The sequence below is a fragment of the Protobothrops mucrosquamatus genome, unplaced genomic scaffold (assembly GCF_001527695.2).
Source record: "Protobothrops mucrosquamatus isolate PMUCROS unplaced genomic scaffold, P.Mucros_1.0 scaffold880, whole genome shotgun sequence".
NCBI lineage: Eukaryota > Metazoa > Chordata > Lepidosauria > Squamata > Viperidae > Protobothrops > Protobothrops mucrosquamatus.
This window is the reverse complement of record NW_015387134.1, coordinates 539,429-557,995: the sequence shown is the minus strand read 5'-3', so window position 1 is coordinate 557,995 and position 18,567 is coordinate 539,429. Positions and strand designations below refer to the sequence as shown.

The 18,567-nt window shown below is 47.0% G+C and overlaps 1 protein-coding gene across 1 annotated transcript; it reads left to right on the top strand.

Moving 5' to 3' along the window:
- STUB1 (STIP1 homology and U-box containing protein 1) lies at nucleotides 1-18,171 on the top strand. The gene is made up of 8 exons (XM_015819262.1): nucleotides 1-19; nucleotides 1,900-2,189; nucleotides 8,515-8,713; nucleotides 13,672-13,837; nucleotides 14,759-14,849; nucleotides 16,366-16,422; nucleotides 16,973-17,089; nucleotides 17,960-18,171. The coding sequence occupies exons 1-8, from the start codon at nucleotides 1-3 to the stop codon at nucleotides 18,083-18,085; spliced, it is 1,065 nt and encodes a 354-aa protein (XP_015674748.1). The 3' UTR covers nucleotides 18,086-18,171.
- Nucleotides 18,172-18,567: the final 396 nt, after the last annotated feature.

The following is an 18,567-nucleotide window of genomic DNA, read 5'->3' as shown; positions in this document are numbered from 1 at the left end:
ATGCAGCTTTGCCAACTTTGTGGGTTATTCATATTGTATTTTGTATTATTATATATATTTTGGGTGCTTTTCAGCCCACGTTGACTCCTGTTTCCTGAGCATACAAGTTCCTTGGCAATGTTTCTTAGAAAAGGTTGCCCTTGCCTGCTTCCTAGGGCTGAGAGAGAGTGACTGGCCCAAGGTCACTGGCTTGCATGCCCAAGGCAGGACTGGAACTCAGCGCCTCCCAGTTTTTATCCCGATGCCTTAGCCATTACAACAAACTAGCCCTCATTAAGAATAATAAAGTGCCTGAAGTTTTCTGGGCAGTGATTTGCTATTGCTTTCTTTTTTTTATTAAAATTTTTATTGAGTTTTATAGGGTTGGGGATAGAATAGGATCGGGATTAGGATTAAGGTTTAGGGTGGGGTTTGGATCAGGATTGGGGTTGGGAGGGGGTTGGGTTCAACATTGGGGTTATCCCCCAATAACATTTTCAATCTTTAGCAAACAGACTATTGTCTGGGTACATATGTTCAGTAAACAATAGTTAATATAGTAGTAAGTAACTGTAATAAGTGTAATAAACAATAATCATAAACAGTATCAGTTAGTTAACACATATCATTCTTCTTACTAATATATATTCAAAATAACATATCACATTCATTTCTCACTAGTTCGTTTTCCTAACCATTGGTAAAAATTATCCTATGTTCTAAAGTAAACTGAATCTTCTTTCTCTTTAATCTCTAGGGTCAACCTATCCATTTCTGCACATTCTAAAATTTTCTTAATTAAAACCTCTTCAGTTGGTAAGTTTTCATTTTTCCAATATTGGGCAAATACTATTCTCACTGCTGTCAGTATATGCAAGATCTGCTATTGCTTTCCAGGGCTGAGAGAGAGGGACTGACCCAAGGTCACTCAGCTTTGGCTTTGTGCCCAAGGCTAGTCTCCCTTTTCTTAACCCAGTAGGCGCCAAACTTGCTTTTAATTTCGGATTAACTTGCAGTTTCACCAATCGATAGTCTTAGCTGCAGAGCGTGCAACTTTGGTGAATCGATCAAAATTTAACAGAACATCAGTATTGGAAGGGACCTTGGAGGTCTTCTAGTCCATCCTCCTGCTCAAGCAGGAGACCCTACCATTCCAGACAAGTGGCTGTCCAGTCTCTTCTTAAAAGCCTCCAGTGATGGGGAAGGAAGGAAGGAAGGAAGGAAGGAAGGCAGAATAACAGAGTTGGAAGGAACTTGGAGGTCATCTAGTCCATCCCCCTGCTCAAGCAGGAGACCCATAGTACCATTCCAGACAAGTGGCTGTCCAGTCTCTTCTTAAAAGCCTCCAGGGATGGAGAAAGAAGGAAGGAAGGAAGGAAGGAAGGAAGGAAGGAAGGATAACAGAGTTGGAAGGGCTCTTGAGGTCTTCTAGTCCATCCCCCCGCTCAAGCAGGAGACCCCATAGTACCATTCCAGACAAATGGCTGTCCAGTCTCTTCTTAAAAGCCTCCAGTGATGGAGAAGGAAGGCAGGCAGGCAGGCAGAATAACAGAGTTGGAAGGGACCTTGGAGGTCATCTACTCCATCCCCCCCCCCCCCGCTCAAGCAGGAGACCCCATAGTACCATTCCAGACAAGTCCAATCTCTTCTTAAAAGCCTCCAGGGATGGAACATTAGGGTCCAACCTGCACTTTAACCAAACCACCAAGACTTTCTTCGGAAACAGCCCCCACCCCACCCCTCCAACCCAGGTCCACCAACCAGATTAGCCTGGGGGTGGCTTCCTCCAGCCACCCCACCCAAGCCCCGCTTCATCCTTCGAGTCTACCCTCTTCCGACCAACATCTCCCACCCGCCTCCCACCCAGCCCGGGCCCAACCGAGCCAAACCCCGCGGGACCCCCTCCCCGTTCCTGCCCAGCGGCAGGAGCCCCCCACTCCCCGCGCCCGACCGTTAAGCCAACCGACCGTGCGCCACCCAAGCCGGGTGGGCGCAAAGCGGGGCGGGCAACCNAGGAGAAGGAGAAGGAGGGCGGCGCGGGGCTGCCCGGTTGCGGCGGCGGCGGGGAGGCGGGCGGCGGCGGCGGCGGCGGCGGCGCGGGCGGCAGCCCGGAGAAGACCCGCAGCGCGCAGGAGTACAAGGAGCAGGGCAACCGGCTCTTCGTCAGCCGCAAGTACCCCGAGGCGGCCGCCTGCTACGGACGCGCCATTGTGAGTCGGCGGCGGGGGACCCGGGTGGGGAAGGGCCAAGGGGGTCTCTGGGCGTGGGCAGAGCGCGGCGGAGGCTCCGGGTGGGGAAGGAGAGGGGGCCTCTGAGCACGGGCAGAGGGGAGGGCGGCCCCAGGTGGGGTTGCGGGAGGAGGAAGCCGCAGACAGGCCGGGTTTCTTAGGGTGCAAAGGAGAGGGTTGCATGGGGGAGCAAGGGGGCCTCTGAGCATAGGCAGAGGGTTGTTCGGACCCGGGTGGGGTGGCGGGGGAGGAGGAAGCCGCAGACAGGCCGGGTTTCTTCGGGTGCGAAGGAGAGGGTTGCGGGGGAGAAAGGGGGCCTCTGAGCATAGGCAGAGGGCGCTGGGGGTTGGAGCGTTTTGGTTCTGGTATGAGGGGGGGGGAGAAATGAAGATTTTGCCCCGGTTAAAGTGCATCACCCCCTCCCCATAAAAAGAGGGCTAAAAATGCATCGGGTGCATTTTAGTGTGTGTGTGTGTGTGTGTAAGTGCATGTAAGGGAAGAGGGTGCCTCTGAGGACAAGCAGAATGCCACTCCTCCTTATTTTGGAGGGCAGCGACGACGTCTCTGCATTGCCGCTTTCGGCACAGACAGAAGGCAACGTGAAGTGGGGTTTAGTTTTCCTCTGCCCAGCAAAGAGGAAGAGGGGTCCTCTGAGCACAAGCAGAGTGCGCGCCTTCCTAAGCTGGGTGGTGGCTAAAAAGAGCCCAGGATGCTTGGGCCTTGAGCGTTTATAAGCAGAGTGCCTGTCGACTTTGACCCCAGGGATGAGGAATGAGGTGGCAACTGGGAGAGGATGAGATGAATGAGTCTGCTGCAGTCACCTGACAGGGGAGGCATCTGAGCATGCACAGAGAGCTGGCAGGTGTGGGTTGGGGAAGGCAGGGGAAAGGCTCACCAGGGCAAGACCTATCTCGAACCTCCCTCTTGAGGGACAAGGACCGATGGGCTGGGACTGGTTGACGCTGGGCTTGATTAAGGTGAGTGTGGGGTCTGGGGTGGGCAGGGGGCTTGAGAAGGTTCACTAGAACAGTGTTTGTCAACCTTGGGAACGTGAAGAGGTGTGGACTTCAACTCCCAGTTGAAGTCCACACCTCTTCACGTTCCCAAGGTTGACAAACACTGCATTAGAGTGACAGAAAGGGTGTGTGAATGGGGTCCCGGGCTTTGGGAACAAAAAGAATTGGGGTCTAAGCTGAGCAAAGAGCTGGAACAGATCCGGTGTTTATACCCTATTCCCTTTTTCAAAAATCTGCCGCTGGAGAGGTGTGCGCACAATGTTGTGGTTGCGCTTGGATGATAGGCTGAACAGGGTTTGTTATAAACCTGATGGCTGTGGGCGAACTCACCGCCGATGTTCCCCTTGGATAGGTTGGTGACTTCACACGTAACACGAACACACGTCTGGGAGCTGAAGGCTCCCCAAATGGGTTACTGCATAGTAATACAGGTAGTCCACAATTTCCGTTGCTAAGCAAGGCTGTTATAAAGTGAGCTTGATTTTGTAACCCTTTTTTGCCACGGCCGTTAAGCAATTCCAGCTTTCCTAACCCTCATTGTTTGTCAGAAGCCAGCTGGCAAGGTTGCAAATATAATCAATTGAAACACATTTAAAAAAAAACAAAACAAAGCAACACAAATCTAATCAAAATGGTCACCGTGTGATCCCAGCGATGCTGCAACCTGCCCGTTATCAAGCACCCAAATTTTGATAATGTTGTGACTGATGGGATGCTGCGACGATTGTAAAGACGAGGGTCGATCCTAAGACACTTTTTTTCCCAGTGTTGTGACTTTGAACAGTTGCGAAATGAATGGTAAGTCAGGGATAACCTATACAAAAACTAGATTAAGCGTCTTGTGTGAGTACAAAATACGGTGCTGGGAGTTTCTTTGGCTGTCCCTAACCCAAAGAGGTTCTGGTTGATGGCCACCAGATCAGGGGTTCACCCAGTGGTGGGATTCAGCCAGTTCGCACCAGTTTGGCTGAGGAATTCTGGGAGTTGCAGTCCACAAGTCTTAAAGCAGCCATGTTTGAAGACCCTTGATATAAGGACTCCTACCTTGAGCAAGAGGTTGGACTAGAAGACCTCTTGAGGTCCCTTCCAGCCCTAGGATTCTACAGCTTCTGTGAGATTTCACCCTGGCACAGGTCCGTGCAGTGGTTGGCTTAAGCAGGCTTTCTCAGACAAACAAACCTAGTCCACGAGATGGCTTAAAATCAGTAACCAGGTTCACCTTGCAAAGAAGTGATTGACACTTTGCTTTACCCCAGGGGGGGTCTTCCAACCTGGCAACTTCATGCTGGCTGAGGAATTCTGGGAGTGGAAGGCCACAAGTCTTAAAATTGCTAACTTTGGAGACCCTGGTTTTATTTAGCCTGTTGTGGAGGCCTGCCCATGTGACCTTTACAACAGCCCTGTGAGGTGGGCCAATTGTGACTTGGTTAAAGTCAAATTAAAATCAGGATCCAGACACACACACACACACACACCAGGCTCCTGGTAAAGTAGGCTTCGTTGCATCGGCCCCGTGACAAATAACAGGCCTGGGATATCCGGGCAGCGGATGGGCTGTGATTCATTTTCTGTGGGGCAAGTTATGCTCCTCATGCGTCTTCCCAAGCCGCGTGTGCAAGTTCCTCAAGGCAGAAGGTACGGAGGCGAAGTTGGTTACATCCTGTAAGGAGGAGGAGGCATCACGCCCACCTCCCAGCACATCTGGGATGGATGGAAAACTTTGCAGCTGGAGCATCTTCCAGGAAATGAATGGGATCAGCTGAAGTTTAGATCTGGAAGCGACACAGAACCTCCAGATTCAGGAGCAAGGTACCTGATTTCTCATCTTAATCGGATCCCAAAGCTGCCCAACTCCAAAGCGACTCCAGATACTTCACAAGTTCAAGAAACGACGCTGTGGGTAGTTCTCGGCTTATAACAGTTCGTTTAGTGACGGTTCAAAGTTATAACGGCATTGGAAAAGTGACTTGCGACTGTGCTTCACACTTACGACTGTTGTAGCATCTCTGTGGTCGTGGGATCAAATTTTAGATGCTTTGATAAAATACTATCTTGTGCTGAAATGGACAGGCTTACGATGGAATTGAAAGATAAAAGCAGATCAGAATATTTTGAAATCTGGGATAAATTGTACCATTGGTGGGAATTGAGGAGGATTGTTGGGGTTATAGATTAGCAATAAGATGGAAATACGTATATATTCCTAGGTTAGCAAATAGAGAAAATGTATTTAGTATTGTATAAAAAGTTTATATATATTTATAGAGATAAAGAATTGAATTTAAGAGGAGAAATAATTTGACAGAAATGTTCAAACTGGAATGTTACGTCATGTCCAATGTTTTCTTTATTTTTTTAATTGTATTATAAATAAAAAACTTTTTTAAAAAAATGTAGATGCTTTGCAGCTGACTCGTATTCAGGACGGTTGCAGTGTCCCGAAGTTATATGTGATCCCCTTTTTGCGATCTGACAAACAAAATCAATGGGGGAAGCCAGATCCACTTAACAACCGGGTTACTAACTTAGCAACTGCAGTGATTCACTTAACAACTGTGGCAGGAAAGGTCGTAAAATGGGGCAAAATTCACTTAACAAATGCCTCGCTTACAAAAACAAAACAGAAATAAGAATAGGAATAGAATAGAGCTGGAAGGGACCCTAGAGGCCTTCTAGTCCAGCCCCCTGCTCAAGCAGGAGAACCTATACCATCTTAGAGAAGTGACTGTCTAGCCTCTTCTTAAAAACCTCCAGTGATGGAGCGCCCATGATTTCTAGTGGCAAGCTGTTCCACTGGTTGATTGTCCTCACTGTCAGGAAGTTTCTCCTCAATTCCAGGTTGCAGCGTGGTCGTACATTGAGGATCACCTGCATATAAAAAGAAACATCCGAGAGACACTATCCCACCACATCGCAACCTCTTAAGGGGGTTGCAAGAATCATGGGGACGTGTGCCTTTTATTTAATCTGTTCCCTGCGGGCGACTCTACTTTTTAAGAACCAAGGCTGTGTTATGTCTTGCTTTTAAACTCTGGAGAGCTGCCCGGAGTCCTTTTGCAGCTGGAGAGGCGGGCTGGAAAGTTAAAACATAAAGAGACTTTTTAGCAACAGCATGAGAAAAGCTGGCCTGTTTCAAAGGATTAACAGTAAAAGATGGTATTTGTGTACGTGTGTTGTGTGTGTAGGGCAAACTGTTTGAAACAATTGGAAAACCATAGTGCCGGCTGCTTAAAGATACTTTTGCTGGTTTTATTTTGCAATTTTTTTATTCTTTTGGCTGAAGAACTGGGATGGTGCCTCTCCCAGATCCGTGAGGTCCCATTTGCAAGGATAAGAACAGCTAGATGCACTATAGGTAGTCCTTGATTTACAATAGTTCCATTTAGTGACCGTTTGAAGTTACAACAGCACTGGCCGGTCAGAAGGTTGCAAAAAAGGGATCCCGTGACCCGGGGACACAGCAACTGTCATAAATCCGAGTCAGTTGCCAAGTGTCTGAATTCTGATCACGTGACCACGGGGGATGCTGCAACGGTCGTAGGTGTGAAAAACAATCCTACGTCATTTCAGTGCCGTTGTAACTTTGAATGGTCACTAAATGAACTGTGGTTAAGTCAAGGACCAGTTGTATATTAGTAGTTACGCATTGGAGTTTTACAACATTACAGTCTTTGCAGTTTATGGATGGAAATTCTCTGGGGCAAAAATCTCGCCTCAAAAAAAATCTTGTCTTTAATGCTTAGTGTATTCAGTGGCCTTGCACATATTACGAAAGAGAGTTGATTTCTCAAAAGAGGGGAAGAGGTCCTTGAAAAACCTAGATTTTATTTTGAAAGACGCTCTACTGTTTCAAGCTGGTTACCATCACTCTTATCCAGAAAATTATTTTCTGAAATGTTTGTTGGATCCTGGAAAAGAATCAGGCTGATTATCTTCACTGCCTTTGTTTTGATTTGAAAGTATTTCCAATCTGCTTTCTCTTTCCTTGCTATTGCAAAATATCCTTTTAATTCTTGAATTCTTCTTGAGCTTTTCCATTCCCTGCCGTTGTGAAGTGGATTCGCAAGAAATCACAGTTTTTAGGAGCTCCCCATGCTAAAAAAAAAAAAAAAAAAGTTTTGTTTTGTTTTGTTTTGTTTTCAACCAGGAATATTTTGGAAAATTCCAGTTTGGATCGGAGTTAGCTCCTTCCCAGTGGCTGTGTGTGACTTAATTGCATTTACCTGAAAGAATAATGCTGTTTCAATTCTTTTTTTCAGCAATAGAGAGATTTTGATTGTTGTTGTTGAAGCATTAGGGGAAAATAAGTCCGGCACTTTGAACAGCTTTAATAATGGTGTCAACCAGCATCTTCCTTGGATGAATTTGGGGTCCTTTTTTGATGGGGGCGTTTTTAAAGCTGAATTTGCAGTGCCTGGGAATAAGGCCGCAGAATGCCATTGGAAGTGAAGAAGCATAAGACGAGGAGCCTTTGATTTGTTTTGCAACATGATGTGGCGATTCATACAGTCACTCCTCCACGTATTCAGGATTTCTCCTATCACAGTTCTAGTGCAGATCAACTCCCAGAGTCCTGCCGTTGACATTTTAGGGGAGGCATCAAAGATTTCAGGGACCTGAGGCTTTACTTGCCCCTCCCCACCCAGCCCCGAACAGGTTAAACCAAAGTCTCCCCCTGTCGATCCAGCTAAGATGCCATCTTGATTTAGAGACCCAGTGCAGATTGTTGGACTGGGACGATTTTGGTAAAATAAACCTAGCATTTTCATCCAACTATCCTGGATCTACAAGGTCCTTGGTGCTCTCTGAGCTTGGTGGTTTTCTTGCAGACATTTCATTACCCAACTAGGCAACGACATCAGTACTAGAAGGGAGGGGAGGAGGAGGAGGAGAAGGACTGTGGGATCCTTGGTGCTCTCTGAGCTTGGTGGTTTTCTTGCAGACATTTCATTACCCAACTAGGCAACGACATCAGTGCTAGGAGGGAGTGGCATTTGCAGACTGGAGGAGGAGGAGGAGAAAGAGAAGAGCAGGAGGAGGATTGTGGGGTCCTTGTTCCTCTCTGAGCTTGGTGGTTTTCTTGCAGACGTTTCATTACCCAACTAGGTAACGACATCAGTGCTAGAAGGGAGTGGGGGGCTTTGCTCCCATTTTATATAAAAGTGGCTTGCAAAAAACCCACCAAACTCAGGGAGCACCGAGGGCTCCACAGCTCAGCCTTGAGCTCGGTTCTTTTCCGTCGGTCTCCTGAATCTGCTGCCATCCAGCTTTCCTGCCTTCTCCCCTTGCAGAATCGCAATCCCTTGGTCGCCGTCTACTACACCAACCGCGCCTTATGTTACCTAAAGATGCAACAGCACGACAAAGCCCTGTCCGACTGCAAGCACGCCTTGGAACTGGACGGCCAATCCGTGAAGGCACATTTCTTCCTGGGACAGTGCCAGCTGGAGATGGAGAATTACGACGAGGCTATTGCTAACCTTCAAAGAGGTACGCGTGGGAGGGGGTGAGATCTTTGGGTATAGTACAGTGGTGGCGAACCTATGGCGTGCATGCCAGAGGCGGCACGTGGAGCCCTCTCTGTGGGCACGCGCCATCGCCCCAGCACACGTGGTCTCTAAAAGTTCGCCATCACTAGGCTAAGGCCAGCCAGCTTGTAGCCGCCATTGGGGAGCCCACCATCCCACCCGCCAGGGACCCCCCTGGATCTCCCCCAACTCTGCCCGGCTCCCACAGGTGTCCCTCCCCATAAGCAACATCAAGATGGCCGTGCCCACCCAATCTGCAATGACTACTGCAGCCACACCCCTCCAGTGGCCACGCCCACCCAGTCTGCCAAACCCACTGTAGCTGCGCCCGCCGAGTGGGCCACACCCACCCGGCACCCGGCGATACATAAATGGGTTTTGGGTTGCAGTTTGGGCACTCGGTCTCCAAAAGGTTCGGCATCACTGGTATAGTATGTCTCAAGCGTGGCAACTTTTAAGATGGGTGGGCTTCAACTCCCAGAATTCCCCAGCCAGCCCAAGAGACATAAAGTTGCCAGACTTGAGAAACTTTACTGTAAAAGTATATTCATAAACTCAGCTGGAAAGATCTTTTTTTCAGCTTATAATCCTGGTCTCTGAGCTGTAATGGTCTCTCTTCTTTACCCTCCCCATAATTGATAGAGATCCTGGTCGTTCGGATAGTATCTATCTCCAGTGGCTGTTTAAGGACGAGCAGGCAGAGATCACGGAGCATGTGGCCAGATTCTGCGCAGCAGCATTGGGGATTCTCCAGAAACAGAAACAATCATTTTAGATCTTTTTAATAATCTTTAAAAATTGATTTTATTACGTGTTTTATCCAGTTTTAGACTATACTCAGTCTAAAATACTATACTATACTATACTATACTATACTATACTATACTATACTATACTATACTATACTATACTATACTATACTATACTATACTATACTATACTATACTATACTATACTATACTATGCTATAATATTTTTAGTGTCAGGTCAGTATGATTCAGTTTTTCTGAAGCTAGCTTGTTTTTGATATACTGTCTGTAAACTAGGCAGACCCTGGTCGCCCGTTGATTGCATCATTGATTGCGATGTACTGCTATGTCCTCTTGCCTTGGCTCTGTCTAGTTTTGTTTTATTTGGGAGTTTGATTTATGTGGGGCCTTTGGCTGTAATAATAAATTGAAATATGAAGAACGGTTACAGGAACTGGGCACGGCTAGTCTAGCGAAGAGACGGACCAGGGGAGACATGATAGCACTCTTCCAATATTTGAGAGGCTGTCGCAGAGAGCATGGTCTGCTTTGTAGCATCAGAAGGAAGTGCATTGGCAACATTTAAGAAAAATGATGGGCATCAAGGCAGAGGTATAATATCAGTGGTGGGATTCAGCCAGTTTGCACCACTTCGGCAGAACTGGTAGCTAATTTTTGGTTGCCCAGGCCCAGAACGGACTTTCGGAAGCTGTATCTACCCAGAGAACCGGTTGTTCACCTATTTGAATCCCACCGCTGTATAATATGATCTTAAATATTAGGAAAAGGTCATATGACTAGCGTCTGAATGAAATGTTAGGTAGAAGAGAAGATTTTGTAGCTCAGTTGAGTCCTTGATGCTTCTCTGAGCGTGGCGGTTTTCTTGCAGACGTTTCATTACCTGCCTAGGTAACATCAGCAGTGCTAGGAGGGAGTGGGGGGGTTGAGGAAGAGGAGGAGGAGGACTATGGAGTCCTTGGTGGTCCCTGAGCTGGGTTCTTTTCTTGCATATGTTCCATTACCAAACTGGGTACCACTTTTATTGATTAATTGATTGGTTGATTTTGATTGATTTGTATATGGTCCATCTTTTCCAGAGGCGATCCACCCTCAGCGCTATTAGAGAGTGGAGTTGGCTCCCATTTTATGTGCCAGTGGCTTGCTTGAAATACTGGAAAAGAAAAATTGCATGAAAAAAAAAGTGTGCTAGGGAAAAAAAATCTATATTAAGCGATTAAAGGGATTGAAAAAGTGTAGAATTAAAACACAGGACCCAAAACAAAGTAATCAAAGCTCACTACAGTATTTATCATTAACAGGGTCCACTAGAAGGGGTCTCTTCCCCCCCCCCAAATAATGGGAAAAACACCCCTAAAAGACAAAAAGGATGCACTTGTACATTTCAGAAAGAACGAGAAAGTGATGCTTGCATACATATTTATAAGTTGTAATCGTCCTCAGATTACTTCCTGCCTTTCTATTATCTACAGAGTACAACAGTCTTAGCTAAAAGAAATATTTGCATCTTGAGATTCAGAAGTTGGCGTGAGAATGTTCTGATAAAACTTACCACAGGCTGCTGTGAGCTACAAGGTCACATTCCTCGGATCTCAGTTTGTCTGTAAACAGACCCATTCATCTGAAAACTGATTTTTTTTCTTCCAAAAGTAACATAGAAGTGAAAAAAACATTCAATTCATGTAGTCGGAAATAATAAAACAGCAATAATAAGCTGATATAAGAGCAAATTAAAACATTGCAGTCCACGAAAGTGAGCCCCGTCCCCTTTAATCACAGTATATTTTGCATTTCTGTTTTATATACTTTCACCCTTGGATTATGTAGAGCAAAACCGAGAGAGGCAGGTTTACCAAAATAAGATTGTAAACAGCTTTCCTGAGTAATGACGAGACAGTGCCTTTACCGGGCGGGGGGAGGTGAGAAAAATCAGAAAAGGCTAGTTGAAATTGAAATGAGAGATGGATGGATGGGGTATTCTGGGAATTGAAGTCCACCCATTGTAAAATGGTTAAAGGTTGGGGGGGGGAACACTGTCCTGGGGTCCTTGAGTCTAGGTTTGGGTTCAGGAAAAAAAAAATGGCTTATTTGGGACTCCTGCTTTTGATTAGAGTGGTGTGTGATAGGGCCGATCCCGGTTATAGATTCTGGCTGATTTGGAAACAGGCTTTAAAACGAGTCAGCAACCCACAGCCGAGAAGAATGAGCGAGGAATTAGCTTGCATTGTTCATAACACCCCTGGACCCCCCCGGGGACGGTCTGTGTTTCTCTCTCTCTCTTTTTTTTTCTCTCTCTCTTTCTCTCTCTTTCTCTCTTTCCTCTCCCTCTCTCTCTTTTTCTCTCTCTCTCCCTCTCTCTTTTTCTCTCTGTCCCCCTCTCTCTCTTTCTCTCTTTCCTCTCCCCCTCTCTCTCTCTTTCTCTCCCTCCCTCTCTCTCTTTCTCTCTCTCCCTCTCTTTCCTCTCCCTCTCTCTCTCCCTCTTTCCTCTCTCTCTCCCTCTCTTTCCTCTCCCCCTCTCTCTCTCTTTCTCTCCCTCCCTCTCTCTCTTTCTCTCTCTCCCTCTCTTTCCTCTTCCTCTCTCTCTCCCTCTTTCCTCTCTCTCTCCCTCTCTTTCTCTCTCTCCCTCTCTTTCCTCTCCCTCTCTCTCTCCCTCTTTCCTCTCTCTCTCCCTCTCTTTCCTCTCTCTCTCTCTCTCTCTCTCTCTCTCTCTCTCACACACACACACACAAACACACACACACGGCACCAGTGTTTATTTGCAGCAATGCCTTTTGCGCCCCTCTCTTGGGGGTGATTGGGTGCCAGTGCAACAGTTTTGTGAATTGGCAAGTTTTTCTTGGCGGCCATTTTGTGAAGGCACCTAACTGGACACACACACCCCAAATTCCAAATTGACACTGAGAATTTATCTTTCCTTAAGCTGAGGCAGCTGAGATCTCTGTCAAGGAAACACGCTTTCATCCCAGACATTATTTATATGTTGGTTTATTTATTAAATTTGTTTGCTGCCCATCTCTTTCCATAACAGAAAGTTAGGTTTGTTTGTATTTTGAAGGGCTAAAAAAATCCCACAAATCTTTTGTGGGGGAAAGGGGGGGCAGGCAGGAAAGAGAACAAGGAAGTGTGTGGGCCAGAGGCTCACAAGAGACAACTTCCATTTCTAAAACCAAGTTTCTTTTTCCATGCTCGCCTTTCTAAACTTTACAACTTCGTGGTGCATAATTTCAGTAATGTACAGGTGGTCCTCGACTTACGACCGTAACTGATCCCAGAATTGCAGGCATAAGTCATGATGGTCATTAAGCAGGTTATTTTTGACCATGCCTGAATTTACAAGTTTTTTTGCAACATTTTTTAAGCAAACGTGTCAGTCTTTTAAGGGAACCCGTTGTTCATAAAGACCAGTTTCTGGCAAAAAAAAAACCTAATCCCATAAATTGTGGTCATGTGACAATGCAAATGGTCATAAATGTGGGGGAGGGGGTTGCCAAGCCCCCCAAATGTGGTCACATGATCTTGGGGGGAGGGCAGCCATTGGAACTTTGAATCCAGGTCGTAAGGACCATTTTTTGGGGTCCATCATAATTTTGACTGGTTGTTAAGCAAACCATCATAAATGGAGGCTTATCTGTAAAATGACCCACCTTTGATGGATTCTAAATTCTCAACCCTGCTTTCATTAAAAAAAAAAAAAAAAGATCTAAGCCCTCCTGATTCCCCTCTGTCAAACCCTGATTCTTGGTTGCTGAAAAGCCCTTTCCAAAGATGGTTTAGAAAGCCTCAGAGAACAGTAGACGGAGAGACATTTGAAGGGTGAAATTCGGAACTTGTGTGTTTACGTGTCCGACTCATGTCGCTGTTGCTTCCTTCCTTCCTTCTCCACTCTGTTGCTCCAGGATGGGTTGGGTAGTCATAAACCCAAGCCGGCTGGGGCCTAGGGCAGCTGTAGTTCACCTCTGGGTCAGGCCAAATTGGGGAGGGCAGCTTAAACCGAAAGGAATCTGCGTCTGTCGAGCTGGGATTGGAAACTCTAGCTGAATGTGGGAAGAATAGGCAGTGTGGGTGGTGACGTGCCCAAAGGCAGATTTGGGAGAACTTGTTTTTCCACTCCTGTTCTCGGCCTCGCGTTGAATTTGTGGCTTTGCATTTTCAGCCTACAACCTAGCCAAAGAGCAGCGGCTAAACTTTGGGGACGACATTCCGAGCGCCCTGCGCATCGCCAAGAAGAAACGTTGGAACAACATCGAGGAGAAGCGGATCAACCAGGAGAACGAGTTGCACGCTTACCTCACCAAGCTCATCATGGCAGAGAAGGAGAGGTGGGGGCGGCGGGGGGGGGGAGAGAATCGGTGGGCGAGGATAGAAAGACTCCAGGAGAGGATCCAGTTATGGGTGGGAGAAGGATCCGCTGACCAGCGATCCTTAAGAGAAGCTTTGGGCCCATCCTTTTTCTTTCGGTCCACCCATCTCACAAGGTTTGTAGGAGAAGAGTAGGCAGAGCTGGGGGGGTGGAGATAAGTGAGTCATCAGCCTAGAATCGTTATGTTGTCACCAACAGTCTAGGTCCAGCTCCTTTTGAATTCTGTTGACTCTATCTGGGGCCAATTTAGTACTAAATTTTAGTTGACCAGATTCTGGTCTATAAGTTCTGAGCGATAACTCTTTTGTGCCGGACAAGGTTGTTTTGAAAAACAGGAAGGAGGGTTGCTATGATAGGCCATAGGATTACGGGAATGCTGCCACGGTCAGTAAGTGTAAAAACCTGTCATAAGACGTCAGTGGAGATTCTCAGTCACCCAGCCATTTCTATAACAACAAATCGGTCTAATCAGTAAAACACCAAAATCAAAGTTTCATTTTTTTCCCCACTTTAAGCACAAAGTCCAGAAGCGGTTTCCAAATAGAAACAAAAGTACTTGTGTGTGTTTTTTTCTTTGGTGAAAGCCGTCATTTCCATCCCCACAAAAGTTGATGGAGTTAGCAAAACTCACTTAACAACTGTCTTGCTTAGCACCAGAAATTTTAGGTGCCGTTGTGGTGAAAAGTCAAGGACTTGCCTTGTAATGTAATCTGGCCTTGGAGGCCTTATGGGAAGCCCCGGGGATGGGAGCAACTCTGATCTCCAGAGGAAGTGACGTTCCAGAAGGCAGAAGGCGCCATGATAGATGAGGCCCTCTTCTGGGTGAGCCAGGTGACCTCTCCTCCCCTTACCACCTGCCCACACTTTGCTTCTCTTCCAGGGAACTCGAAGAATGCCAACGGGCCCAAGAGCAGGAGAACATGGATGAAAACCGGAGCCGGGCACAACTGGCCAACATCAAAGCCAAACACGTGAGGACCCCTTGTTGGCTTTTGCCCTGCCCTCTCCGTGGGGCCTTTGGGTCAGAAGCAAGCCAAGCTATGGGGCCTCTTCTCCAGTCCCCAGGCGGGGTGGACAGACCGTGTTCCTTCCCCTCGAACAGTCCGCAAAGGGCACCGTTTGTGTTGCGATGTCCCTTGGCTGACGGTGGATTTTATGAGAGGGCATCGGTGTTGACAGGCTGCCCGTCTCTCCTTCTGACGAAGCTAGGTGCAACTCGCAAAAGTTGCTGCCTTTTAAGAAAAGCTGTTAGTCGGGAAATGTGCTGATTTTTCCCTACCACAAACCAGCATTCCTTCCTTCCTACGTTGGCCTTAGATGGCCTACAGCAGTGTTTCTCAACTTTGGCAGGTTGAAGGTCCAAGGCTGGCTGGGGAATTCTGGGAATTAGTCCACGCCTCTTCGAGCTGCCAAGGTTGAGAAAACATCAGTCTGTTGTCAACTTTGTAGAGGGATTAGACGATCACCTCTCTCGACTACCTGGTCGACTACAGGATCTGTCCTTTTTTGTAAGGGGGGCCGGATGTCAACGCTGCAAATACTGTATATTCTTGCTTTGACCATATGCAGAACTGTCTGGTATTTTTATAGTTAAACCAGGCAACAGGGAAAGGGGAGGAGAATATAAGGAAAGCCCGGGAAAAAGAAACTGGAAGTAAATCACATCTTCCAAGTTAATTGGAAGATGTGAACCATGACCCCAAAATAGGGGAGGGAAAAATGCCTGGAATGTATGTACAACGGAAAAGAATCTCAGATCTAAGCATTTCCACCGTGCCGTACTGACATCTCTGTAACCTTAATAAATGCTTTTAGGATAAAAAATATGCCTGAAAGTCCTTTTAAGTGTTTCGTTAATCAGACACATGACATCTGTGCTTTGAGGTGCAGTTTGGGATGTGTTTGGTTCAGGGATGTCCTTGGAGAGGACTCGAAGCAAAATATCCATCAGCCGTTATGAAAACAGAGGGGAAAAACATTCTTTGAGTTCTAAAGAGGGAGAAAGATATTTTGGTTGGCTCTTCTCTGACTCCCTGGAGTATCAGAGGGAGAGGAAAAAAACCACAAACACGTTGGCAAGTCTCTGTTGTGATAGCCTATCTCAGTAGAGTTGAGGTCTAGTCTTCTTAAGGCGTCTCTTTTCTAATCTAATCATCTAACCTTGAAGGGTTGCCAGTTCCAAAGCCATGTGCATTCTTCCTCACCTCAATCTCCAAAGATATCTGATCTTTTAGAAGCCATTCAACCACACTGTTGTGTAGTCAAAGCACTCTGCTGCTTCTCCAGGTGGCCATCCAGATACCTTTTGGGTGCTTCCAAGCAAGGGGTCTCTCCCTGCAATGGATATTTGGCCCCCAGCCCAGAGGCAACATGGTTTTCTTCTAGACACAGAGTCCTCCAGGAATCTGTTCGTTCCTCTTTGAAATCCATCCAAGACTACTACTTTTTTTTTGATGATCATGCTAAAGAGTCCAATTTCTCTTTCAGGAAAAATATCTAGCAGACATGGATGAACTCTTCTCCCAGGTGGACGAGAAGCGGAAGGTGAGTTTTATTTATATACGTATTAAATGTATTTGCCATCCATCTCTCCACAAGTCAGGTGTGCAGGGGGTGAGATGGGATCTGCTATTAGTCTACCAACCATTTCCAGGATGATGCTCCCCCATTGGGGCCTTATTGGATAGATGGATGGATGGATGGATGGATGAATAGATAGATAATGATAGATAGATAGATAGATAGATAGATAGATAGATAGATAGATAGATAGATAGATAGATAGATAGATAGATAGATAGATAGATAGATAGATAGATAGATAGATGGATGGATGGATGGATGGATGGATGGATGGATGGATGGATGGATGGATGGATGGATGGATGATTGGATAGATAGATAGATGGGTGGATGGATGATTGGATAGTTAGATAAATGGATGGATGGATGAATAGATGGATGGATGAATAGATGGATGAATAGATAGATAGGTGGGTGGGTGGGTTGGATAAAAATCTTATAATATACTCTAGATTTAGAAGCTTGATGCTGAGTTGGCAATACAGAGCAATCTTCTCTTTTTTGGGGCCAGAAACGGGACATCCCTGATTACCTGTGTGGGAAAATCAGCTTCGAACTGATGCGCGAGCCTTGCATTACGCCGAGTGGGATCACCTACGACCGGAAGGACATCGAAGAGCACCTCCAGGTAAATGAGGCGGGTTGGCTGCCCTAGAGGCGGAACAGGAATCCCAAGTCATGGAATAACGTCAGGCTGAGCCACAAGGCCGGGAGAATGCCAAATCGGGGGCTGGCCGTGGGGCCAAATCCTAGTTCAGAATAAATATGGATCTCTGTTGTTTCCTTGACCTCCTTAGCTTTATTTAAAGGTGAAGAAGCCTCCCAGAGTTACCTTACAGTAAGACGGGCGGCCAATAAATTTTATAAATAAATAAACAACTAAAAGCGATAAGAATGCGGTCCTTAAGGATAGACAGCCTTTTTTGATGGTTAAGGCAAGAGGCGGGAGGCTGCAGGGGGTGGACTGAGTGAAGCAAACTGAGGCTTTCTGTGCCCTGAGCAGGTTTTTTTTCATGTTTCAAACTGGTTTTCCTAAGCAATTTATTGATCTCACCTGGGTTTAGAACAGGGGTTCTCAGTCTTAGCAATTCCGAGAGATATGGACTTCCAACTCCTAGAATTCCCCAGCCAGCGCGATGAATTGTCTTTAACCATCTTTAAACTTCCAATGGAGTATTGTTTGGGTTTCCTCCTGGCTTTGATGTGGTTATTGAGGATACTTCCGGCCCGAAAATAATCTTCTCCTCTGGCTCCTGTTTCCCTCCCTCCCACAACTCCCTCTTCTCCGCCCTCCCTAGCGGGTTGGCCACTTTGACCCNATTCCCCAGCCAGCGCGATGAATTGTCTTTAACCATCTTTAAACTTCCAATGGAGTATTGTTTGGGTTTCCTCCTGGCTTTGATGTGGTTATTGAGGATACTTCCGGCCCGAAAATAATCTTCTCCTCTGGCTCCTGTTTCCCTCCCTCCCACAACTCCCTCTTCTCCGCCCTCCCTAGCGGGTTGGCCACTTTGACCCTGTGACCCGAAGCCCGCTGACCCAAGACCAGCTGATTCCAAACTTGGCCATGAAAGAGGTGATTGACGCCTTCATATCCGAAAACGGCTGGGTGGAAGATTACTGACCTCCGAAGGATGGGAGGAGAACTCCTGGGGACCTCCAGCTGCTGTGGCAACCGAGAAGACCCCCTCCGGACTGCGCCAGACTGCCCACTGGGCCACCCCCTTGCCTTAGCCTCTCTCCCTTTCCCCTTCTTTGCCCACCTGGCTAACCCTAACCCTTCCCTCCTCCGGCAGGGAGGAGGGTGGGGTAGTTTTGTGGCTGTGGTGGTCGTCTTCTGAGCCAGAACTTCTTCCGGGCAACAAGGAGACCTCGGCCTTGATCCGGACAGGTGGGGTAGCTTCACGGCTGCGGTTGTCTTCTTCTGAGCCGGATCTCCTTCCGGGCAACAAGGAGACCTCGGCCTTGATCCAGACAGGATGGAAGATGTTCCCATGGTAGAAGCTCAAGGATGGGAATTGCTTTTCCCGGGCTCCGTCTGACTTTGGTAGCAAACCGCACCCCCTACCCACCCACCCACCCACCACGCTTCTATCCAGATGCTTT